This window comes from Colobus angolensis, unplaced genomic scaffold, assembly GCF_000951035.1.
Source record: "Colobus angolensis palliatus isolate OR3802 unplaced genomic scaffold, Cang.pa_1.0 Scaffold29, whole genome shotgun sequence".
NCBI lineage: Eukaryota > Metazoa > Chordata > Mammalia > Primates > Cercopithecidae > Colobus > Colobus angolensis.
Window position 1 is genome coordinate 7,255,728 of NW_012116154.1, and position 26,303 is coordinate 7,282,030.

At 35.2% G+C, this 26,303-nt stretch overlaps 1 protein-coding gene across 1 annotated transcript in view; it reads left to right on the forward strand.

Moving 5' to 3' along the window:
• Positions 1 to 26,303, forward strand: part of ARAP2 (ArfGAP with RhoGAP domain, ankyrin repeat and PH domain 2) — a 165,170-nt gene that overhangs the window by 48,507 nt on the left and 90,360 nt on the right. Inside the window, exons 8-14 of the mRNA XM_011949140.1 lie at positions 5,238 to 5,416; positions 16,053 to 16,168; positions 18,011 to 18,210; positions 21,239 to 21,324; positions 22,114 to 22,296; positions 23,235 to 23,409; positions 23,865 to 23,999. Of these exons, the coding sequence (XP_011804530.1) occupies positions 5,238 to 5,416; positions 16,053 to 16,168; positions 18,011 to 18,210; positions 21,239 to 21,324; positions 22,114 to 22,296; positions 23,235 to 23,409; positions 23,865 to 23,999 (1,074 nt within the window). The remainder of the gene's footprint in view (positions 1 to 5,237; positions 5,417 to 16,052; positions 16,169 to 18,010; positions 18,211 to 21,238; positions 21,325 to 22,113; positions 22,297 to 23,234; positions 23,410 to 23,864; positions 24,000 to 26,303) is intronic.

Genomic DNA, 26,303 nt, shown 5'->3' on the forward strand with positions numbered 1-26,303 from the left:
GTTGTTTTGGGCAAGCAGACTCTTACCTCTTTTGAAATCATCAGTGTTTTTATAAGCAAGGCATGAAACATTTACTATCCCTTTACTTACTCACCCTCCTTAATCTCATTAATGATGATTTGCTAAGTGTTTCCTTTGAAGACTTCATGATATTCTGGAAGTTTCTGACATAATGTATTTTAGGAACTTGCTAGGACTCCAAATTCTGTTTAAAATATTCAATTGTGGGGCCCCAAGTCTGTTTTTGAAGGCGATCTCTTGGTTTTAGGGTGACTGATGTCAAATATGTGTCTCCGTCTCTGACCTGTTCCTGTACTCCACGGTCATATCCGGCAGCCTACTTGACATGTCAACATGGCTGCCTAGTAGCACCTCACACTTAATGTATCAAAATTCCCATTTCCACCCGCTCAGCCAGACTTTTTCCCTTGTAATCTTCCTCATCTCAGCAAATAGAAGCCTCAGGTGCTTAGGCCATGAAGTGTGGAGTTATTCTTGAATCTTTTTCTTCTCACTTCACATTTAGTCCATCAGCAAATCTTGTCAGTTTGACTTTGAAAGTGTGTTTAGATGCTGACCAATTCTCAACAACTCCACTGCTATCAGGATTGTTTTAATCATCTCTCATGATCAACTGTTGTCATATTTTTCCTGTATTTGTCAGAGCAATTATTCAGTAAGAAAGTCAAATCATGTCAGTTCACTTTACATGCTCCATGGATTCTGCATCTTTTCTTTTTTTCCCTCCCTTTGAAATGGAGTCTCGCTCTGTCCCACAGGCTGGAGTGCAGTGGTACGATTGTGGCTCACTGCAACCTCCACTCTCAGGTTCAAGTGATTCTTCTACCTCAGCCTCCCAAGTAGCTGGGACTACAGGTGTGTGCCACCACGCCCAGCTAATTTTTTGTATTTTTAGTAGAGATGAGGTTTTCACCATGTTAGCCAGGATAGTCTCCATCTCCTGACCTTGTGATCTGCCCGCCTTGGCCTTCCAAAGTTCTGGGATTACAGGAGTGAGCCACTGCGCCCAGCCGGTTTCTGCGTCTTACTGAGAGTAAAAAGTACTTATGATGTCCAAAAACCCCTGCATGATCTGGCTTTGGTCTTTCTGTCCTATCTTTTTCTGTTCCCTTTCTCCTGTACTATGGTTGGTTCACCTACAGAGGCCTTCTGTTCCTTGAATATACCAAATCTGCTTTTGTCTCAGGGCCTTGTTACATGTTCACCTGATCCTGGAATGCTCTTCCTCTGCCTGCTCCTCAGCTGGGACCTGCTTCTTTACTTCCTCTTCCTTTAGGTTTTTGGTTAACCATCCCCTTCTTCTGAGGCTTTTTATGTATCTTGTACAAAATAACACTCCCTGGGCCCCTCATCTTGTGTTTATGTTACCAATTGCACTTGCCACTTTGTAATGTATATTTAAGTTTATATTGCCTTCCTCCTTTCACTAGCGTGTAAACTTCCAGGAGAGTAAGGTCATGGTCAGTCTTGTTCACTGTTCCATTCCTGGTATTCAGAATAGGTTTTGGAACATAGTAGGCTTAGTGAATATTTGTACGAGTGAGTGGTTATCAATTTGAAGAACAATCCTTATGTGCAGGCACTACTTCCTTCTCTGATATTGATCAGGAATTTCATTGAGGAAACTTTAGTTAGATCATATTATCATATCAAAAGTAAAGGTCCAGCTAAACTTTATTAGATAATGTTGTTGATGTTTTGCATGGCCCTTATGTAGTAATCTCTAGTGTAACCAATCCCTTGTTACTAAGGAGTATGCCTACTGCTAAACCCAATAGTCCAGAGAATATTGTCTCAATTTTTCTTAAACCTCTTTTTTTATTATTATTGTTCTTATGCTCTAAGCTGCCATTCCTCAAACCATCAAGAACTGATTTGAGGTTTTAGAAATTTGCTATTGTATTTTATTTACATTCTAGCATAATCACAAAAAAATGGCAATTTCAACACTTATTCTTTGTTTTCTCCCCTCCCTTTCTTTTTGTCCAGCCTGGAATGCTATTCTTAAAGACAAGTCATATCTAGGTCAGAGCTTGTTTCCTGAAGAAATGGTGCTTAGCACAGTGCTAAGATCAAGATAGACACTCAATAGATATTTGTTATTGGAAAGAATAAGAAGTATCTTGGTTTGAAGAACAAGCAAAAGCTAGCACAGTATCTAAGTTTGCCCTAGACTCTTGTCCAACAGGAAATCATTATTTGGTTTGGAATGTTGTGACTTATCAAAGCATATTCCCCCATATCTCAGGATGCACACATTGTATGGCTGATTACAGATGACACTTGTAATCTATTTTATTGTATTTGGATTATCTGTTCCGTTGTTTCTTTCCATTGGCATGGGTAATTCAGAATAAACTGAATGTTACTATTAATTCCTGTTCTTCGTCTTGATTGTTTACTTCCTCTCAGTAACTGAGGCCCTCAGGAGCTAGATAATTCTTCTAGGCTATGTGTTGAGATTCAGGCAAAGTAAGCATAATTCCAACAGGTGCAATTGCCAGTTTTAAATTAATTCCTGAGAAACTGAAATATATGCTAGCAGTAATCTAAAAGCCATAGACACTTAGGCCCAACTCATTAAATTATGACCTACATTTCAAACACAGTGGTTTATATGGATTAGCACAAATAAAGAAACAAACAAACAACCATTATGTACCATTTACTCGGCAGGAATATCTTGTGTGAAACTAATGATCACGAGTAATAACCAAGTTAAGTGGAAGGTCTGTTGCTGTAACTGAAAATGTAATAAGTTATTGTAGTGCAATCTGGATCTGTTTATGCAGATGGAAAAATGTAGAATAGCTGCTGCATATTGACATTGACTTAGCTACTTGAATATTTTAATGTCTTTTAGTTTAGGATGTATAACAATACTAGGGACATTTGATAAATATTTCATCCTGATATATTGCAACAAGCAGGAACTCTTTTTTTTTTTTTTGAGACGAAGTTTCGCTCTTGTTGCCCAGGCTGGAGTGCAGTGGCACGATCTGGGCTTACTGCAACCTTAGTCTTCTAGGCTCAAGCGATTCTCATGCCTCAGCGTCCCGAGTTGCTTGGCTTACAGGCACCTGCCACCATGCCCAGCTAGTTTTCTGTGTGTGTTGTTAGTGTAGACTGGGTTTCACCATGTTGGCCAGACTGGTCTTGAGCTCCTGACCTCAAATGATCCTCCCCTCTTAGCTTCCCACAGTGCTGGAATTACAGGTGTGGGACACCACACCCAGCTATCAAGCACCAATTCCTGGAAGATTATGTGACACCTGCAATAACGCACTATTGAATAAGTTTATAAATAAACATTTTGACTTTGGTCATTAAAGACACAATCAACTGTTTTTATTAGTTTTGAAGGTGAACAAGAACAATTATAATTGAAAAAGTAAGACTCATTATGAAATAACTTTGGATTCATGTTTAAATATGAGTAAGTTTAATATGGTGACTTATTTCAATCCACAATTAAGTCACTGGGCAGACCTGTCTGAGAAGGATCTGAGAAACTGTCCCATTTCCCAAACTGGGCTCTGCTTTCTCTTCTTCCTTCATCCTGTGAAAGCTTTTACTACCTGTGATTCAGTATGTTTTGCTTTATTTCCTTTTGCTTTGACAACTACTTCTCCCTATGTTCTGGTAGCCCAATTTCCAGCCTTATAGATATAGTTGTACCTCAAGGTTTGCCAGTTTCTTCCCCTTTTACACTTCATGTTTATTCATTTCCATGGGTCTTCTCATGTACAGGTTACTGTTGTTCACATAGTGCTATCAGTCTGCCTGGATGCTCATGGCACGGCACTGAAAACCTGAGATTGTTCTGTTAACTAATTGGATTCTCCTTTGCCTGGCCAATTTCTGATGCCATGTTACCTTTCATTCTAAGTAATTTGTTTTTCTTATCAACACCCATCATGTTTGTACAACTAATTTTTTTCACTGTCCTAAATGCCTTAATTCCTTGTAAGTCATTTTGTTTCCATTTTCACAGTATTTTAAGTCTCCATTGCCTGGTTCCTGAGCTTCAGGCTTCCAGTGTGGTCTACCTGTCATTGTTTGTATTATCATAATGTCTTTTTATTGCTAAGAATGCTGAAATGGTTTTCATTTGTAATAAAGACAACATTCCTAAACAGGCAGTATGAATTCTCTGGTCATATTCCCATAATTTCCGTGTGAGTTCAGAATTGTAAATATATTCATTGATAAATTATCCCTGAATGGATGTTGGTTTTTCTGCCTTTGTTCTTATAGTGACCTCTGCTCAGAATCCTATTATCTTCCCTCTTCCAAATTCCAGTTTTGTCTTTTGAATTGCTCTTCATTCTCAAGATCTACCACATGTACCTCTTTTTTACCCCCATGGTTCCAAGAAAAGTTGTTTGAGAGTTAAAACATTTGATTCTGCTTATTTTAAAGCTAACTTGCTATATGACCTTCAGGAAATCACTTATCTCAATTGATTCATATATTATTTGATACCATTTATATGACATTTATACTACTGTGTTCCATTATGTGTTCAAATCTTGCTTGACTTATAGCTTTAAATGCTCCTTGGGGACTAGATCGAATTCCTATGCCTGTAACACAGTGCATTGTTCATAATTGAAGGTCGCTTAGCTTTTGTGGAAGGAGTAGGAGAACCAAATTTTAATTTGCCAGGTGAAATGCTATTGTTAATTACTGTGTTGAGAGTGGAATGGGGAAGTGACACTGAAGCAGGTATACTCGAGTGGGTTCCAAATGATTGTTTGAAAGTAGGATTTTTGGGGTCTTTGAGTAACTGACTTGAAACATAAAAGCTGTTAATTATTGGGTAGCAATATCACATTCTTCTATTAAAAGAAAATCTAATCTAATGAATGATCTAAAAGAGGGCTTCTCAGATATTAAAAGGGATAAGGAGCATCTGTAGTTCTTTTGAAAATACAGCCTGTGATTCATCAGGTCTGGAGTAGGGCCTGAGATTTTGCACTTCTAATAAACTCTCAAGTAAAGCCAATGGAACTCATTTCACAAAAACTGGATAGTGTTACTCCTTTTCCCTCAAAGAATTGAGTCATTGGTCTGTTTACAATAACATTTAGATTGTAGTTGTGGAAAGAATCTGTCACTTATGTGTTGCAAAGAGCGTGGATTTCTTCTTGACATTTCTATATCTATGTAACTTATATATGGATTTATGTATTTTCTCCTGTCTTTATTTTCAGAGGAGAGAAATGACTGGATCAGCATACTATTAAATGCACTGAAATCACAATCCCTTACCTCACAGTCTCAAGGAGTTGTTACACCTGAGAAATATGGATATCTTGAATTGAGAGGCTATAAGGCAAAAATTTTTACTGTGTTAAGTGGAAACAGTGTGTGGCTTTGCAAAAACGAACAGGTGAGCTCTGTTATAGTCATTGCAAATTGCTGCTATTTTATTGTAGTAACAACTATGTTTTGTTTAGAAGAATTATTAGTGATTTTACTTATAGAGTCTTGTTTTGGCATTGTGTACTCTACTAAATATACCAAAGAAATAGTGATTTTGTTGAATTTTCTTGGTGTCTCCACCAGCAAGAAAGTATCTACATCAAACTTGAAACTGGACATCACCTTTTATGGTATTGAGGAAGTAAAATTATTGAAAATAAGTTTTGAAAAATATTATTTGGTTGAAATAACATTATACAACTACATGAGAGAACAATTAAGGATCAATGAACCATTACAGCTGATGATGAAATAGGACCCATTCTGCACCCTTTTATTTTTGATAGATAATTGTAGGGTAAACACAGGTAACATATTTGCTTGAGTTTTCAGAATATTGGTCTGTTTTATTTTGAGCAGATGTATGTGAGAGATATATATACACACACACATACATATACATATACACACACACATCCATATAAGTACAAATTCAAGTGCACATACATACGTACATCTACCTATACACACATATCACATCTACATAAATAAAATCAATTCAAATTATTGGTTTACTAAATTTGATTAATATCAAAGGACTCAATAGAGTATTTAAATGTTTTGATGAGTCTGATGGTAAACTAAAATTTTAACAAATCCTGTTAGCTTCATTTCATTCCGTAGACTTTTTTCTAACATCCTTTGTTTTTAATATGTATATGTTTTTAATATGTATAATATATAATTCTTTACCCTTTTTGTTGGAATAACTCCTTTTAAAACCTTTCAGCCTAGAATATATTAGATGCTTAATAATTGTGGAGTTGAACTGTGCACTTTAGTTAGCTGACCTAAGATGAACTCATTTTATGATACCTTATTATGGGTTATAGTAAGTTGGAATATAAATGCTGACTATTTTTATAAGAAAAATAGGAATATCAAAAGAAATAGTAGTTTCAGAACAATTAACTATAGGCATCCTCTGAACTTTAGTGTGAACTTACGCATTGAATATTTTGGAGAAGATATCTTAGCCAATTAAAGTTGAAGGCATCATCGAGCACTCTCGGCTTATTAATAATGTGGGTAGTTAGTATATTCCTCAAGAATAGCTTAATAATGTGTACAAATTGAATATGAACATTTCAGTCTACAAAATAAGATGATTGCAACTTTTCTTATTGGAATGGAGGTTTAAAATGCATATTTTGCATGTATCAGTATGGAAGTTACTCTTCCAAATTAATTGAGGTATTCAGTTTACACTTGCATAGACCTGATAGCAAGATTTGATAGACTTGCATAGAGTTCGTATGATTAATTTCATTGCTCACATTAAACTGTCTGAGTTTCTGTTATTCTCTAGGAATACGATAGATATTTAAAAAGTTTTATTAACACTTTCTGATTAGTGAAAATGTACATGAAATTATTGCTTTAGTATTAGGAATTGAGTGTGAAAAGCGTAATGAATACTATTTGCTGAGTACCACGTACAATGGTAATTAATTTGTAGACATTTCCTTTTAATCTTCACCACAAATGTAGGAGGAAGACATTTTTTGTCTGTGTTTTGTAGATGAGGAAAATGAGGATTAAGTAATAAGTCTAGGAATTACAGTTTATAATGCAGAGTTGGATTTAAAACTGGAGCTGTATAACTCTAAGTCTACCTTCTTAACCACTCTACAAACTGCCTTTTTAAAGTCTAGATTGAAGATAAATTTTCAGACTTGGGAAATTTTAGAAACAGCCTAAGGATTCTTTCACTGAATAATTTAGTTGTCCAGGAGTTTCAGGGTATGCCTTCAATAAACATTGTATACCATGTCAGGCACACTAAAAATGATGGGTTTACTGAGAAGAAGGACACAAGTCTTGTCTTCCAAGAGGAAAAGTCAAGACCAGAACATATGTTGGATGGTGAGGTCAGTGCAATAATAGGTTGTACAGGAGTTACAGAGAGGTGCAAAAAAAGGGCATCTAATGAAGTCAGTGCATTAGAAGCGTTTCCATGTACATGAGTAATGAGTATATTCTCCTTAAAAATTAAAGCGTTAAGGCTCAACCCCTCTCCATCTTTTGATAAGTAAACATTTTTTTATGCTTGTATACAAGGTTTTTTCTATGCATTAACATATATATATGCACACACACACATCTTTAAATGTATACTATTTGTGTATATGTGTGTGTGTTCAATTGCATCATATCACATGGATTCAGGTCTTAAGGGACTTGGTCTTTAGTCAGTCTTAAAGAACTAGTTGACTCAAGAATGAGTCAATAAGGAAGGCCATCCACGTTCAGACCCTGGCATACCATTCCCTTTTCATCTGTTTTTGCATCCTGGCATATATCTTTTTCCCCAGAGGAAAGTTGCCCATTGGTTTTCTCCTTTGATGGAGCACATGTGAAGAACCTGGTGATATGCTGAGTAATGGGTCAGAGGGCTTTCTGCCAGTGAGGGCAACAACCTGTGTTTTAGGAAAAGCACTAAACAATCCTAAGATGGTTTGATTCAACTTCGAAAAGTTTTATACAGACACACACACACACACAGTAATCTTGTGTATTTTTTTAAAGATGGTGAAATGAATATATTTATCATAAAAATGTAAGTGATGTTAGATTTGAACCTCTGTATCTTAATTTGTGTTGGATTTAATTTAGTGACATGCAACAAGGCTTAATTATTTTTATTTTAAAATGGGATTTATCGCCGGGCGCGGTGGCTCAAGCCTGTAATCCCAGCACTTTGGGAGGCCGAGACGGGCGGATCACGAGGTCAGGAGATCGAGACCATCCTGGCTAACACTGTGAAACCCCGTCTCTACTAAAAAATACAAAAAACTAGCCGGGCGAGGTGGCGGGCGCCTGTAGTCCCAGCTACTTGGGAGGCTGAGGCAGGAGAATGGCGTAAACCCGGTAGGCGGAGCCTGCAGTGAGCTGAGATCCGGCCACTGCACTCCAGGCCGGGCGACAGAGCAAGACTCCGTCTCAAAAAAATAAATAAATAAAAAAAAAAAATAAAATGGGATTTATCACCCACGTAATAGCATGAATAGAATTAAAAAAAATGAAGTTGACCTATACCACCCTAACATAGAAACTATTTTTATTTTTCTTGCCTCTAATTTAAACATAGTTTTACTAATTTACTTTGGCAGTTACTCCAGAGAGAATAAACAGACAGTGGCTAGAGGTAGAAGGGTAGCTATTACAGCAAATGTTGAGGAGTTATTAAAGAGGAATCTCATTTATTGCAAAGAAGATTGGACTGGGAGGTTGCAGTTATGGGTTTTTATTCTTGTTCTACTATTAATTGGCTCAGGTAATTAAGTTAGTCTCTTTAGGTTTAAATGGCATCATGTGAGGAAGGGAGATGAATTTCTATCTCTAAGGCCATTACTTAAGTTGCAAGTTAAAATTCAAGATTTCTGAGCTCATTTCAGATTTGTTAATTCAGAATTTCTGGAAATGAGTTGTAGAATCTGAATTCACAAAAAGCACCACAGGTGATTCTGTAATGGATAAGCCAAAAAACACACATTGTAAAACACTGCTCTCAGTTGTTTTCTTTAAAACAACTTAAAGCCTATCTTTAGACTTTAAGATGAAGTGGAAATAACTATGAAAATATTTGTAAAAACATTTGTTAGGGTGGAAAATGGCATAGTAGAAACTGACACTCAGATTCTTTACCTAATTACCATGCTACAAAACAATGGGGTGCTAATATCACATAAATTAAATGTAATCCCTTAAATATTTAGCACCATTTCACAACTGCATTCTGCTTTAATTTTTGCACATTTTCTCCCATTCCTTATCTCTGCTTATGTTTTGGATGCCTGCAATGTGTTATAATATGACAGTTTTTTTCATATTATTTCAGCATTGTATAAAATGACCTGTGTAATTGGGTTTGTATAGGTTACACTATAGTGACCATGTTTCTGGATTCATTCATCCACGTGACACATGTAGGGGCATTTTCTCATTTCTGGGCACTGCTCTAGACATGAGGGGTACAGTGGTAACCCACAAGATCTCTGCTTTCTGGGCCTTCCTGTTGGGGTAACACATAGTGTTAAATAAATCAATGAGGTTTCTGGTAACCTTCAATATGTAGCCTTGACTTCCTTTCTGATCATGATGACGATGATGATTATTGGCAAGAATCCTATGACCCCTTCCTCAAGAGTAGTTTACATTGAAAATGCTACAGCTGTGTGATAGGCATCCAGTTACATTATAACCTGAGAAGTGTGAGATTTATCATTTTTATATTCCCAAATCGACAGTGTGAATATTTACTTTATTCACTGCTGTATCCTCAGGCAATAAGCTAGCACTCAGTAAGCATAGGTAGGGTGAACTTGTTGAATTAATGATCATTTATACCTCTTTTTTTTTGACAGGAGAGTTTTATTTTTCCTCCAATTCTCTTTTAAAATGATTTTTTCTCAAATTGTCTCTTCATCTTCTTTGTCCATTTATTTATAGGGATCTTATGGCTTTCTTGCTAATTACTTTATGCTCTTTATATAAGAGAGACATGAATCTTCATATTTTCTACAATTTTTTTCTGAACTATTTTGCTTTTCATTTGTCAGTTTTTGTTTTGTAGAAATTTTGTTTCTGTAACTAAAGTGTTTTTAAATCAGTTCAAAGCTAATAGAGCTTCTGTATTCTGGAACAAAAATTATTTTGTAAATTATTTATCCTGAAATGATAGAGGTATAGTGTGTAAGTCAGAATTTTTTAAAGTTTAAATAAGGTAATCAAATATGGACATATATTTAAATATGTGAATTCTTAAATAAGTGGTATTGCTAGTTGAAAGGAATCTCTGCAAGTGGACATGAGGAAGATTTAAGACAACTGGCGTTGGTTTCCATTTGTTCTGTTGTCCTGTCAGCCAGTCTCCCTTCTTCTCTTGATACTTTTTTAAGTATCATGTTAATATTAATGAATTCATTGAAACCAGATGTCTTCCTTGGTGGGTTTGGTATCCATTTGATGATAATTGTGGCATTGAGGTTTTAACTACATAAACTCACTTGATTAAACATTTTCAAATCAGGGTATAACAAGAGACTCATCCTCCCTCATTCCCCCCAACATAATGTTCCCTGGTGTTCTGGCATGGGAGTGAAACTCTAATAGAATTTAAATAGACCTCATAGGGCGACGGGTTGTGTGGCACAGAAAGGAGCAGCAGGATGGAGGTGGTGGCCTCAGATTCTCTGGGTTCTGTATCTGGCCAAACTCTGCATCTGGTGTTTCCCAGGAAAGCTGGTGCCAGTGTCATACAATGCCACATCTGTTTTCAACAAACGTTTAAGCACCGAGTTCTTAAATTCCTGGCATGGAAACCTGGCATCCAGTAATTCCAAAAATAGGTTTGAAATTTCAGCAGATTTGGGGTTAACAAACCCTTCCTTATTTTTCTGTTTAGGAGTCAGTTTTGTATTTTGCTCTTTCACTATGTAGTTTTAAAAATGTAGTTTTTGCCAGGTTGTGTTGCTACAAATTCATATGAATAACCTATTTCAGTATCTTGGTATTTACCATTAATTCTATCTGAATGTTTAATATGGAATCATTGGTATGAATACTTTCTGTAATTATTAAAAAATGGAAATATTTATATTGAAGATAAATTCTGCTTTTAGAACCCTCAAAGGAAAAATTAAGTGGGTGTATCAGACCCTTAATTTATGTTGCTTTATTTACTCTTATAATAATATAATGTAAGGTAGACCTGACTATTTTCATAAATGAGGAAACTGAGGTCTACATAAACTAAATAACTTGCCAATGATCAAGCAGCCAGTAATTGGCTCAGCTTCGATTCTCCCTAGGTCTGACCTGCAGGGCTCACCTGGCCGTTGTACCACCCTTGCAGTGGCCAGATCTGCGAAGCCAAGCCTAGCCATTGTTACTTTAGTGGGAGTCATGATTCTTGACATCCTACATTCTATTACAGCAAATTCAATTTAAAATATTGCTTACTTCAGAATCTATTTTCAGCCTTCTACTTTCTATAATACTAAAACTCCACCCACTGAATTTTTGTGCTACTGTTTTTTTCAATCCAGTTTATAGCATTTTAAAAGTTGATAGTTTGGCTTATCCCTGTCTCATGCCTATTTTTCTTAATAAGAATAAAGCTCACAATCAGATTGTTGTTAATGGGCAATTTATTTTTAATTTAGTTGAACATTTACCATTCACATTGCATTCTATTTTTAAAAATTTATGCCTGCTAGTTATTTTTGGACAGGACATATTTTTTTGTAATTAAGTTTTAAATAGATACTATGTTCAGTTGGCTTCAAATTCAAAAGGTATAAAATAAAAATAATAATAACAAAAGTTAGCTAGTCCTGTGTAGCACTTACTGCATTCCAGGCATTCTTTTAAGCATTTTTATTGCATTAATTTAACCCTCACGAAAGTGATGCTGTAGGTACTACTGTTATCCCTATTTTGCAAATAAGTGAACAAGCGAGAGAGGAATACCTGAATAAGAAACCTGGTCTGGGTTTTGTCCTTTGGCCAGTCAAATGTCACAACCTTTGGAAGGCCTGTTAGGAAGATAACTCTCTCTTGTGGGTTGGATTCAGTATGCCTACCACCAGGCTTTTTTTTTTTTTTTTTTAATAACACTTACTGCATTTTTGCATTTTTCTGTTATCTCATTTTTACACCAAAAACTTCCCTAAGGCAGATACCCAGACTTATGCTTTTGTGCAGCCCAAGGACTAAGCACAGTTTCTGGGACAACTAGGTACTTACTAAGCACTGCTTTGCTTTGCCAAGACTATTTTCCCATTAACAAATGACTGTATCTGCTCTGCTTACTTCACAGAACTAGGAAATCAAACAAGAGTTCATAGCTGTTTGTAAACTTCATAGCATACACAAATAGATATTAAACCAATTATAGAGTCCATGCTATATGCTTAATGAAGACGGATGCTTTTAACACCTCTGGACATTAACAGAGGGATTGCCACCAAGCACAAATAGGATCTCAGCAATCCAATGTGTCATCCTGTTCTGGCCTGCTTATTTCAGATTGATAGTCTTAATTATTTCAAATGGTTTTTGTATATTCTGATTGCATGCATTCTACAGAAGCAGATAAAATTGAGTCTTTTTGGTTTTCGTTTGTAGAGACAGGGTGTCACTATGATGCTCAGGCTGGTCTTGAACTCCCGGCCTCAAGCAATCCTCTCACCTGGGCCTCCCAAAGTGTTGGGATTAAGGTGTGAGCCACAGTGCCTGGTCAAAGCGAGGAGTATTTATGTCTTGACAGTTACATATTGCGTACTTATACTGTCTAAACTAGTTGCATAATGATTCTGCTATCTAAATCAGTGTTTCTTGTCATTGGCCACATATAAAAGCCGTGAGGTTGTACTTTTGTTTTTGGAAATTAAACATTCTTAGGTTCTGCCCCCAGATTCATGGAATCAGGGTCTCTTGGTGGGAGGGAGAGATCACCATAGGTAATTTTTATGAGTATCTAGGGATGAGAATAGAGAAGTATTCTAAACATGTTCTAAATACTGTCTAAATACTGTGAAAATAATGGCTTAATTAATGTCCACAACTTTTAACAGAAAATGAAGTTGTTTCATATATGATAGCTCTCAAGAGCACTAACATTTACTTTGTTACTCTAATGTATATTTTACAGTCAGTTTATGCTGGTCAGTTCTGTAGATACTCTAATTACTCAAAACCATATGACCATGGCAAGCAGCTGTTAAGTAGGTAGTGCGGTGGCTCACGCCTATAATCCCAGCACTTTGGGAGGCCAAGGCGGGCAGATCAGGAGGTCAGGAAATCGAGACCATACTGGCCAACATGGTGAAACCCCATCTCTACTGAAATACAAAAAAAGTTAGCTGGGCATGGTGGCACATTCCTGTAGTCCCAGCTACTCGGGACGCTAAGGCAGGGGAATCGCTTGAACCTGGGAGGCTGAGGTTGCAGTGAGCTGAGATCGTGCCATTGCACTCTAGCCTGGGCAACAGAGCAAGACTCTGTCTCAAAAAAAAAAAAAAAAAAATTCATCTTTGCCTTGTTTGGGAGAAATTTGGGGTGTTGACCAGCTAGCACTCCCTTATTTTAACAGAAAGTACGGCTTTATATGTAGACATTTTATGATTTGCTGTGGAGATGAGCAGCATCTATTCATGCAGGAGCCTTGATGAGGCTCATCAGTTTCCATAAAAGGATGTCATTCTTACTATCTGCTAGTATGATGGTCAGGGTATTATGTGTGCCCTTAGTAACATACAGGACTTGCAGGCGAGGCCCCCATCAGAGAATATAACCTGGAGTGATCTGATACACAGTTTTTGTCAAATATCTCATTATGGAGAATTGTTTGAAGGACATGCAGTCCAAGTATTTATTCTAGAGTTTATTTATTTATTCTAAAGTTTATTCCAGTATCAAGGTGAGCCATCGAAAAGCTGTTTTAAAAATATCTTATCTTGCTACTCCTACCTTACTTAATTTCTTCACTTGTGAAAGAGAGCTTGAGTTCCCAATCACATGCATTGGGAGTTTATCCAATGGGTATGTGATCCAGCAGGAGCATAGCTGTGGATAATTGGGGAATTAAAAAAAATTAAGAATCAAGTATAACCCTGTGCCAATAGGCTGAAACTTATTAAAATGCAGCTGATTAGAAAAGCTTGATTTTCTTCCTTCCATAGAGATCATGTTAAGTGCTATTTTTCATTAAGTGGGCTTAGTATACAAAGTGGAAGTGTGGCACTCCCATTCTAATTATTTTACAGCACTCAGCATTTTTCTGCATATTTTCTTTTATATCACTGATTTTCAGTTTCTGGCTAGTTTCCCCTAGTAAAGTGAGCCATATAGTAAAACATCAAAAAAAAAAAAAAAAAAAAAAAAAAATCAGTTGATTTGTTTTCTAAATGAGTCATTTCCTTATTCTAACTAAAAACCTTATATATTAAAAATGTAAGAGAGGCTTTCCCACAATTTGCATCTGGAAACTCTGGATGCTTTTACAAGTTGGGGGGCATTTGTTATAGAATGATTTTTTTCCACTTACTTTGTAAGTCGGGAACACATTAGTACTAAATGACAAAAACCTGAAGAAGAGCTTCACTAGATGGAGATTTGTTTTAACAAATCCCGTGGTGTAGGCAGTAAGAGTTGGTACTACCAGAGAACAGGGTTTTCCCTATTCTTGTCCTCACTTTGGCATCCTTAGAGCCTAAGAATTTGTCCTCAGTCTTCCCTTTTCTAGGACTGTGAAGTTCTAAAATGGCTTCTGTGCTTCTAGCAGTTACTTCCCCTGAAGATGGAAAGGCAAGGGCGGAAAGGCTTTCTTCTTCCAAGGCTGTTCGGCCCCTCCCCCTCCATTCTACCAGGAGTTGTTTAAATTTTATTGAAGGAAACTACAACACATGGTCACTTCTAAGTATAGGGGAGTGGAGAATATACTTCTTTTACTTTTGGCATCTATAGCAGGAGAGACAAAGAGAAGAGGCAGATGAGTGGCTTCTTTCTTCTTTTATAGTCTCTAACAAGTGTCCTTACTGAAAATTGGCCAGTATTTTTTTCTTTTTGTATTTTGCCTTTAATATTGCTACTTTTCTTTAGTCATAATTTAGGAATTCAGAACACATTTAGTCTGAATTTATTCAAGTAGGTCATTCTTTTTTGGATGTACATATTGTTTTGTAAAGTGTGGAGATTATTTAATTGATAAATCACATTCTGAAATCCATATGGGTAGACGATACATTGCAAACTTTAATGCTTTTAGAATGCAGAGTCTGTTGTAGCCTTTTGAACAATTTTGAATTTTCATGAGACAAGTTGAACGTAGTAACTATAGATTTTGAACAAATGGCAGTTTTTATACCAAAGTAGCATTAGAGGAGTTTTTTGGGAATCTGACTGAAGGGAGATAAAAGCAATAAAATATTGGAAATGAGGTAAAATTGTATACCTCATAAGACAAGTAATGCTTTTGTTTGAGAGTAAATGAAGAGAAAAATAATGACAAACAGCAAAGGTAATCTAAGATAGTAAAACAAGGAAAGAGCAATCAAACAGATTTGGCTCGAAATCTTTTCTACCACATACAAGTAGCTGCACTTTCCATGTAACCTTCTTCCATTGTGCCTCAGTTTTCCCATCTTTTTACATAACTAGTAATGATGCTAACCTCCTAGTATCATTTCCACCTAGGAAACTGCTTGACATATAGTAAGAGGTAGTTAGTATTTAGCTTCCTTTAATGAATGGATAAAGGTGAATATTGTGCCTGCTTTCAAAAGCAAAGCATGTCTAGTTCAGTGTCTGTGGCCTAGTCAATGTATCTTTCACGTCAAAGAAATCCCATATGCTGTAAATAGGCTGGCTGTAAAGCTTACGATGGCCCAGTGCTACTATGTATTGAGAGTGGTTACCTAAAGTGAGACAGATTTTGTAGTAAAATTTGGTAGAATTTATTGAAATTTAGAAAACATAATTATACTTTCAAAATCTTTTTTTTGTTTCTTTATAGTTTTTTATGTTTTTCTCCAAACTAGGATTTTAAGAGTGGACTTGGTATTACCATAATTCCTATGAATGTAGCAAATGTAAAACAAGTGGACCGAACTGTGAAACAGTCTTTTGAAATAATCACTCCCTATAGGAGTTTCAGGTAAGCTATTTGTAAACATTTTGTATTCGTGCTAGTATAGGAAAGCTTGGGTGATCCACCTTTTTGTTGTTTGTGGTGATTTTTCTCTTATAGGCCATTTAAAGTTATCTTCCTACTTTTCCATATTGTCTAATTCATTAGCCACTATATAAAACACCTTGTAAAAGTGACCTGAATAATCACAAAACATGCAAAAATATTTATTTCATGAAATTTGAGTAATTTCTTAATACTTAATTTTCTTACTGGGCATGGTGTATGTTAATTTTTTGAAAACAAATATGTGATAATTTCCTTCTCATTTAGAAGAAATGAAATAACAACATATTACATTGTCTTTAAGTTGTATTGCTATTTATCTTCTTTTAGCCTGATCAAATACAATCCCTCATTTAAAAATCAATTCCTAATTACATTTGTTCCATATGATTTCCTCCAGGGCCTCCAGCTTCAAATGATACTAAATTTAATGAATCTCCTAGTACCTATTGATCCAAATATTTTAGCATTTTTTATATATCTTGTATTATGATATTCTACTAACTGTATCATTATGACAATGAAACAGATAATTTAAAGTACTTAATATGTTTTAATAAACTAAAATGACTCCATAGTTTTAGTATACAGAAGAGGCATAAGTCAACATCTTTTGAGTTCAACTATATTAATTAGTTTGTTATAAATAATCACATGACAGAGTAGCGTGCAAGTCAGGTGATTGTTCTAGGCCTTCAAAGGACTAACAATTAGGAATTTCAAAGATATTATCAAGTGTGTTACTCATTTTGCCTGTTAAACTATATCCATTGCCTCAAATTTTGAGAAAGAAATGATTGCGTAAAAATAACAAGCTTTTTTTTTACATTTGCAGATTCTAGCCAAAACTAAAAATATAGATATTAATATATTGTCTGTGACAAATTTCTAGTAGAACCAGAAACCACTAAGAGTGATAGAATCCTAAAGAGCTTCAAAAAGTATAATTCATGTAGGCCATTTATTTTTATGGATTATTTAGAATATGTTAGCTGTGATTTTCATTATATTTCAAAGCATTTTCCTCTTTACAAAAGAAAATTTTAATATGAATCAGTTTTGTGGGTCATTGACTGAGTATGTAGCACTGTAGCACGTTCCTTTACACATTGTAGGGGCTCAGTAAATATTTCTTGAAGGAATGAACTGCTGTTTAATGTTTTTATTCGTTCACTTGAGCTCCCAGTAAACATTAAGATTCAGAATAAATCAGAACGTGGCTAAAAATGTGTTAGAAAACTGTTAGAATGGTAACCACTTAAAACTTTTTTGATTTCCCAGTTTCTTAGAACCATCTGGGCATTCTTCTAATTAAAAAAAAAAAAAAAAGAGAGAATCTATTCTTAAGTTTGGAAAAAAAGTCACAATTTCTGGTGGGTGTTTTTGATAACATAGCTTCAGACTATCATGGCATACTTGCTTGGCAAAATATTCCAGTAGCCCTGAAACTCTGCCAATAAACTATTATTGATGATTACATAACCATTGCTTAGGAAACATAGCCTCTTGTTTAGACTTGTGACCTAACAAGGCAAATTTTATGTTTTCTTTAGAAAATGTGTATGTTAATTTTGGTTCAAGATGCGTAAACAAAGACATAAGCAATGTGGAAAATTAAAAGGAAAAAAACACGATTTGTTGAGTTAAATGATTTTTAACAGAAAAGACAACCCAGAACTGCCTAGCAGGCATATTTTTCAGCTGTTGTTTAATTTGTGAGTGAAATGAATATGCAAACTGAACATACTGCTTAATTGGCCTTTACAAGGGAGATCGATAACACAGAAACGTTAATTGTTTCAGCTTTACAGCCGAGACTGAAAAAGAGAAACAAGACTGGATTGAAGCTGTGCAGCAATCAATAGCAGAAACTCTCTCTGATTATGAAGTAGCTGAGAAGATTTGGTTCAATGAATCTAACAGGAGCTGTGCAGATTGTAAAGCCCCGGATCCTGACTGGGCATCCATCAATCTCTGTGTTGTCATCTGTAAAAAGTGTGCAGGTAATTAGTGATAAGTTACGCTTATCACTGCTTTGTGGCACATGGACACTGAATGCTCTTCATTGTTGTATATTATATATTGTAGCTAATGGTTGTGAAAAGTAAAACCAGATAAAGCTTATTACATTTAAATCAAATTCAGTAATAGCTTATAAGTCTAAATTTCTCTTATGTATGACTTAGATATAAAAATGTATTTTTAAGCATGTAATCATATTTTGTGCCTACTGGTCAATGTATAGATTTTTAAAAGGCAATGTTGAAATTTCTAGATTTTAGGTAAGTATGTTTTAGTATGCATCCTGAACAAGCTTGCATCTTTAACTTGAGGATTCGTCCACATTTCCCCAGTCATTTTTGGTAAGACATATTTTTCACCTCAATGTTGTTTTGAGCACTAAACTTCATATGCCAGATCTGGTATCTCCTATAATAAGAATTTTTATAAAGAAGCACTTCACAAGACTATTGATGTTTATGAATACAAACCGGCACCATGACTGGTTTTCTTCTTGCGACCTCACACCTGATAACCTGACCTCTCCGTGTATTTGAGAGCTCAGACAGTTGCCCAAGTGAGTGGAAGGAAGTGGACCTCAGTTTAGGTGTATGATCATGGAAGTTTTGGAGAAAGTTAACCACAATCTAAACTTCAGTTCTCTTGGACTACCTGTGTCCCACCACCTTCTCCCTCACTGTACGTACACACACACACACACACACACCCCACACACACACACACAGAGAGAGAGAGAGATGAGAAAGAGAGAGAGAGAGAAAGAGAATGCAGCTCGAATGCTAACCACTGTGCTGGTGTGGGGAATTGAAAACATGTATAAGACGTGACATTTTCTCCACGATAATGAGACGAATGTTGGACTGGAGTTGAATACAGGCTTCAGTGAGGACGCTGGAGAGAAGCACCTACCTCAGCTAGAGTGCAGTGAGTAGTGCAGCCACAGGAGTTGCTTCAGATCCTGAACACTTTTCTAGAGCACTGTTCAACTGCATTTCTAATCAAACTAAGATAGATTTCCTCACCAGCTAATTAATAATATCAATCACAACAAAAAATGCCCATGAATCACCTTCTACTTTGTATTTTATCCCATCTTTTTCTTCTCTCCAGTTTCATTAGAAGAGATGGCCTTTGTGCTCTTCACAGCTGCTTTTTTCTACCTTTGCTTCCTTTCTTTCCTCCCTCCTTAGGATACCACTTCATCTCTTCTTCACTCTCTTATGTAAGTATTCAGCTATGGTTTCTTTTGTTTCATTGTATAAACTTGCACGAGTTTGTCTCATTAAACCATCAGGATTTCTGAAAGTTACCCATTTCCTTCTATGTGTCAATCTCTGTCCCATTTTCCTTTCATAGACAGGATGTTATAAAGAGTTGTAGTGTACATAGGTTTTTTTCATTCCTTTAACTTCCTAAGTTTTCTTCAGCATTCTGTAATCAGCTACCTTTTCACTCAACTGCTGTAAAAATCTTTTCACCACATTTACCAATGTATTTTACCTCTCAATTTCAGTGTGGTCACTTACTATCTTTATTATTGTCTCTTTATTTGAGACTCTTGACAACATGTCTCTGTGACATTCATCTTCCCTTGGCTTCCAAGATACCATTCGCTCTGTGTGTTCTTATTACCAATCTTTTTTTTTCCAGGTTACTTTTCATGCTTGTGAGATACACGTGTTCCCTCGGGTTACATCCTCACTTCTCTTTTACTGTGTTGCTCCTGAGTAATGTTATTTATCACTTTAATTCCATACTCATTTTTAAGCAGATGATTCTCACGCTGTTGGACACCAAACTCTTATGATTATATGCCTACTAGAATCTCTACTTAGATTTGCCAAATACACCTCAAATGTAACATGTCAAAAATGGAGCCATCATTGTTCCCTTCAGCCCATTTCATAAAACTGCACATTTTCATACCTTCTCAATCTTGGTCAGAAGCAATACTGTCTACGCTGCACTCTCAAAGCCTAAAATCTGAGGCACCTTCTTGACTCTTCCTCTTTCCTTCAAACCCACCAAGTCTCATTCATTTTATCTTACTAACCTCTCTCAATCTGTCTGCTCCATTTTGTTTTCCTGCTGCCTCAACTCAGAATCTGTCATACCTAGGTTACTCCAGCAACCCCTTTCATCTCTTCCTACAGGCTTTTAAGTTTTTACCTTCTGGGTACTGTATTGCCTGTAGGTAGTTATTATAAATGCAAACCTATGCAGATTTCTTCCATGGGAATTTAGGGCTTTGTGTTTTAAGTAGTTTCTACCAAAAAATAAAAATAAAAAATAAGAACCTCTTACCTACTGTAGGGAAAGGAATGAATATTCATTGTTCATTAGGCTAAAGGCCCTTAAGATCAAGGATAGTGGACTGTATACTATTTTTTCTTCTCAGCTTTGAAATAATCTGACATAGCCTGATTGCTCAGTGATGACTGAATGATGATTTATACAGCACAATTCAATTGACAGTAATACAATTCTGGGCTCTTACTTTCTTCCAGACATACTTGTTGAATAAAGTATTCATGTCAGATTTTTAAGGACACACTTATTAGACATGTAACTAGTTTTACAATAGTCAAGTTTTTGTAACAGTAAAGAAATACTATCTGCATTTACATACATGTGATTTTAGCAAGCTTTACAAAAGGTTTCCAGTGGCCTATTTCTAGCTGATTACTAAATGAGGAAATATTTATACATGTATCTGTACATATGCATACATGCACATAAATATATTTTTAAGTATAGTTTTTTTTTATCAGTGCAGATGCTGATGATGATTGCTGCTGTTTTTATTGTAGCCAGCTGTGATTTGTCTAATTCCCACTACTACTGTTAGTGCTCTTGTCATCTTGTCATTGAGGAAAGCAGGTATTGGCGTGTTTTAAGTTGAGAAGATACGCAATGAACATACACAGACATATACACTTTTTTTAAAAATAAAGTAAAATAAATTTACATACAAATTAAAATAGAAATGCAATTGTGTTTTGACTCTAGGCCAGCATAGATCTTTGGGACCAAAAGATTCCAAGGTTAGAAGTCTAAAAATGGATGCTAGCATTTGGAGCAATGAACTCATCGAGGTGAGTCTTATTTAACTTGAATGGGGTTGTGGTAGGGGTTCAGTTTGCAGAGACTGGGAGGAGGTATGCCATAGGGTGTGGTGGCAGGAATTTTTCTCAGGGCTCTTTGATAAAGTTCTCACTACATTATGAAAATGGCTTGTAGACTTTTTAATGGTAACTCTTTGATAATGCTTCCTAAATGAGATAGTTATTTTAAAAGTAAAAGTATAGATAATCCTTAATAATAATAATAAGGACTTAGAAAGGTTTGCCAGCTTTTGTTTTATGCTAGAACTGTGTGTGTGTGTGTGTGTGTTTTAAACCCAGCATGGGTAAAATAATAGGAGAGTGAATGAGAACATTTGGAAAAATTTACTGTTCTTTACTTTGGTCATACTCTGTCATTAACTGTGATCGAGGCTACTTTGCTGTGGCCTGCCTCCATTTTTGGCTCCTGTTCCACCACCAAGCACTTTAGACAGCATTAGCCCACCTACTCGGCCATTTAAAGTGAATCTGTCTCAGTTGGAGTGTCAAAGAATGAAAATACTTTTGATACTATTTGTGGTGTTTGCAATTCTTTACAAGCTAATTTCTTTCCATTATTTAGAGTGGCTAGGCTGTATTCAAAACTGATCATAGTATCTGCTTTCACTCCTTTTTCTGGAAGAGTTAGGTATTTCAGTTGTTTTCCTGTACTTTATGCTAAGTTATGCTTTAATTTGTAATATAATTCAGTTTCCTGCAGATTCAAATACCTTTTATGAACTGATATATTATTATTATTATTTTTTTTTGACAATTCAGCTTTTTATTGTCATTGGAAACAAAAGAGCAAATGACTTTTGGGCTGGTAATCTTCAAAAGGATGAAGAATTACATATGGACTCACCAGTAGAAAAGAGAAAAAACTTTATTACTCAGAAATATAAAGAAGGAAAATTCAGAAAAACCCTTTTGGCATCTCTCACTAAAGAAGAATTAAATAAGGTATTCAATTAAACATAACAGCAGACATGGATTTTAATGTCTTTTTAATGATGTGCCAAGATTCTTAAGAAAAAGTAAAAAATCTTATACTATCTGACAAAATTGTTTATTTCCTTTTGTGAGATTATTTCAGTGGTTTCCCCCTTGTTTCACTTAAGGATTCATTGTCAAAAAAGCATAAATTCTTCCTCCATAACTAAAGTTTCCTGCTAACTCATGGTGCCACAATCTGAGGATTTGGAAGCAAATGGGGATCCAGTAAAGTGAAGTCTGAGGACTGATATAATGTGGGAAGAAAGGATGAGAAGAGATGTAGAGGCAGCTTATTATTTCAAGGCAAAAGAAAAAAAAAATTCTAGCAATTCCTATTGTTTGTAAAAAGATGATATATAACATAAGTCAATCATATTTTTTATTACCTCTTTCTCACTGTTCTTCCTCCTTCCTATGCTCGGCCCCCGAGGGGAAGATCCTGAATTTGCTTTGCACTCATCTTTCAATTTCTCATAGCACTTGATAATTCAAATATTCTGCAGCTCCTGATTAGATTGGAAAATATATATTAATATTCATATGAAAAACACTTAATGGTTACTTCATTATTATATTGAAATATTTTGATTCTCTGCACATCAGCCATTATCATAGCATGTAAGCATAAAGATGTCTTCCAAGGCAAGTATGATGGATTGGGTTTAGAAGGAACATCATAGCAACCAGACAATGAATTGAGACTTGGAGGTCTTGGGTTGTAATTTAAATTCACACAAACCAGGCCTTTTGTGCCTATTGCCTAATTCATGGCATCATTATTAGTAGCTGCCTTAGGATAAAAGGAATACAGACTTTATCCCATACATGAATTGTCAGACTTTCACTCATTTTAATAGCTAGAATCTTTTCTTTCCTTAAGATGTGTATTTTCTTTTAATGACCAGGCTCTGTGTGCTGCTGTAGTGAAACCAGATGTTCTAGAAACAATGGCTTTGCTGTTCAGTGGAGCAGATGTCATGTGTGCCACTGGAGACCCCGTGCATAGCACCCCCTATCTGCTAGCCAAGAAGGCTGGGCAAAGTCTGCAAATGGAATTTCTCTACCATAACAAATTCTCAGGTTCGTCACTGTCTCTTCATTTACCTGGTCTCTTCCGATATTTCCGTAAAAGGACTGAAGCATAAATCTATTTATTTTTCAAATAAGATAAACCATCAGAATGAAGAAAAATGTAATTACCCAAAAGATAGAGGGGCCTAAGACTATTTTTTATATTGTTTCAATAAAAAGTTTAGGAAGTCAATCTTTTATATTCCCTTAATCTTATAAATGGAAGATTAAAATAGCTAACCCACATAATCATTTCCACCAACATTAAATCCGATTTTCATATATGAATAATAAACATGACTTAAGTGCTTATTTGCAAATTTTATGCAAAGTAAAATAAATATCTCTTTATAATTATTCTTTGGTAAATTTTAAGTAGTTTTTCTTCTAGCTCAAAACTCATGTACATATTATAAGCAAAAGGAAAATTGTTTACATTTTAGATATTTCTTTAATTTTTCTAGATTTCCCTCAACATGATATTCATTCCGAAGGTGTATTAAGTCAAGAGTCTTCCCAGTCCACATTCCTCTGTGACTTTTTGTATCAAGCTCCTTCTGCTGCTTCTAAACTCTCTTCAGAGAAAAAACTGCTTGAAGGTATTTTTTTCTGTTCCTTTTAGATATTATCTGATAAAAACTTTATTCCATTATCAAAACAATTAGGTTTAGATTTTGAATTTTTGAGATGTTATATTTGATCTCCAAGTAGAGATATTTTTGAGGATTTATAAACGCTTCTAGGTACAAATATTATTTCATATACTGCAGCAGGGATTTACCATTGGGTTGGAATGCTGCTGAGTGAATTCTCAACAGAATTCACTGATATCTACCTTAAGGCTAATCAATTCTGTTTCAGGTTATAAAGGTTACTCTGACAAAAAAAAACAAAAAAAAAAAAGTGAAACTCGGCCCCTTTCCTTAGGGATGGACACCCCAACTGGCTCACTAGATAATGCAGATAAATGTGAACACATAGGAAGAAATGATAAGTTTTTAGTACATATTTAATTAGAGTACGAAGTAATATCAAAAAGTTCACTTTTTTTTTCTGATGAAAAGTGTGTGTGTCTGTGTGTGTGTGTGTTTAAGTAAAATAAAACTTAAGCTTGATTTCAAAAAATGATGAGAATCTGATTTAACAACATATTCTAGGTTTGGGGAATTATCTGAGCAGAGTCACAGTGGGGCATTTATTCATTTATCCTTCCAACTCCTTGTGTCAAACTGATGCTAGGTATTGGGCGTTTAAAAATGACTAAGACACAGTCCTTATGCTCATGTATATACATTGGAAGAAATCTGAGAAATATAGGGAGGAAAATATAATGCAGTCTGCCTTACTGGAACAAAGAGTGTAAGAGAGATTAAGCTGTACCTGCCAATTGATGGTGGCCATTGATCGGCTCCGGAGCCCAGCATTAATTCACTAGGTGATATAATTCAGCTACATTACTCAATCAAAAGAACTACAGAATGACAAACTCACTGTAGAGTGTTAATCCTCATATATGTGATTTGCAGTTCTTATTTCAATATAAAAGCTTTATTTCCAAATATATATATATATATATGACATATAGTATATCCTGAAGCAGAATTATATTGGGATTAACTATGCATTATTAGATTTTCCTGAAAAGAATAGCTGTCCTATAGTGAGTGAGCATGTATTATTTGTAAGGCATGGCTTTAGGTACTTTACATACATTAATTATAATCCTCATAAAAGTCTGCAAGATCATTGATGTTATGTCGATTTTCACATGAACAGTGAAGCTCAGCATAAAGCAGAAGTTTACACCTGATTTGTGTTCTCAGTGTTACAGTAGCACTTTAGCTTTGGTCAAAGTATGACAACCAGATGACAGTAGAATGGCAGAGCATTTTTATCCTTTGAATTAGATGTTTTTGATTCTTTCGACAATTGGTTTTTGTCATCCTATACTCAGCCTAGCCAATAATAAATGTCAGATTTTGCTGAGTTTTTGTTTTTTTGTTTTTGTTTTATTGTCTTCCATTTTTACTGTCAGTATTATCCCTAAGTAGTTAAAAGATAAGCGATCAGAAGATGAAAGTTCTTGGACAGTCTGTGAATTGACTATATCAATCATCAAAATAATTAAGGTACTTAAAAAAATATTTAGAAGAATGTTTCTTCTAAATACTCAGATATCACAGACTCACTCTTCAGACCAGTTTTATAAAGATCAAATGGGGATTGAAACACAAGATTTTCTTCCCAAGACTTTTCAATATATTGTAAGCATTCTACAGGTTAAAAATAATCTTTATATTATTTTTGACAATTGTGGTTATAATATTTGTAAACTTACCAGTTCTTTAATATTTTCTTGAAACAGATTGGTTTTTAAATTTACTTGAGTACTACATTGATGTAATAAACAATTGTAACTAAATAATTCCTTTTTTATATATTAACTATGGATTTTTGGTTAAAATTTATTTTAAAAAAGAAATGGGTACATTATCTATATACATAATTTACAGATATTTTTCCATTTTAAAACATTACCTTTTAGGTAATATGAAAGTGAGCTTCTGTATTTTTTCTATATAGTACAATAGCAATGATTTTAGTGAAAATAATCTGGCAGGGTATTCTTTGATTGTCTTAATATCTTTCATCCAATTTACCAACAAGTTCTATCACTTCAAACTCAAAATAGATCTTGAAGCAGTTGGATACTCTTCATTTCCACTGATGTCCTTCCAGCCACAGTAACCATCCTGACCTACCTGTGTTGCAGTGCCTTCCTTAATTGTCTTTCTGTATTTACCCTAGCTTCCCTTCAAAACTGTCTCCAAAAAAGAGGCTTATCTTTTTTGTTTCTTTCCTTCCTTCCTTCCTTCCTTCCTTCCTTCCTTCCTTCCTTCCTT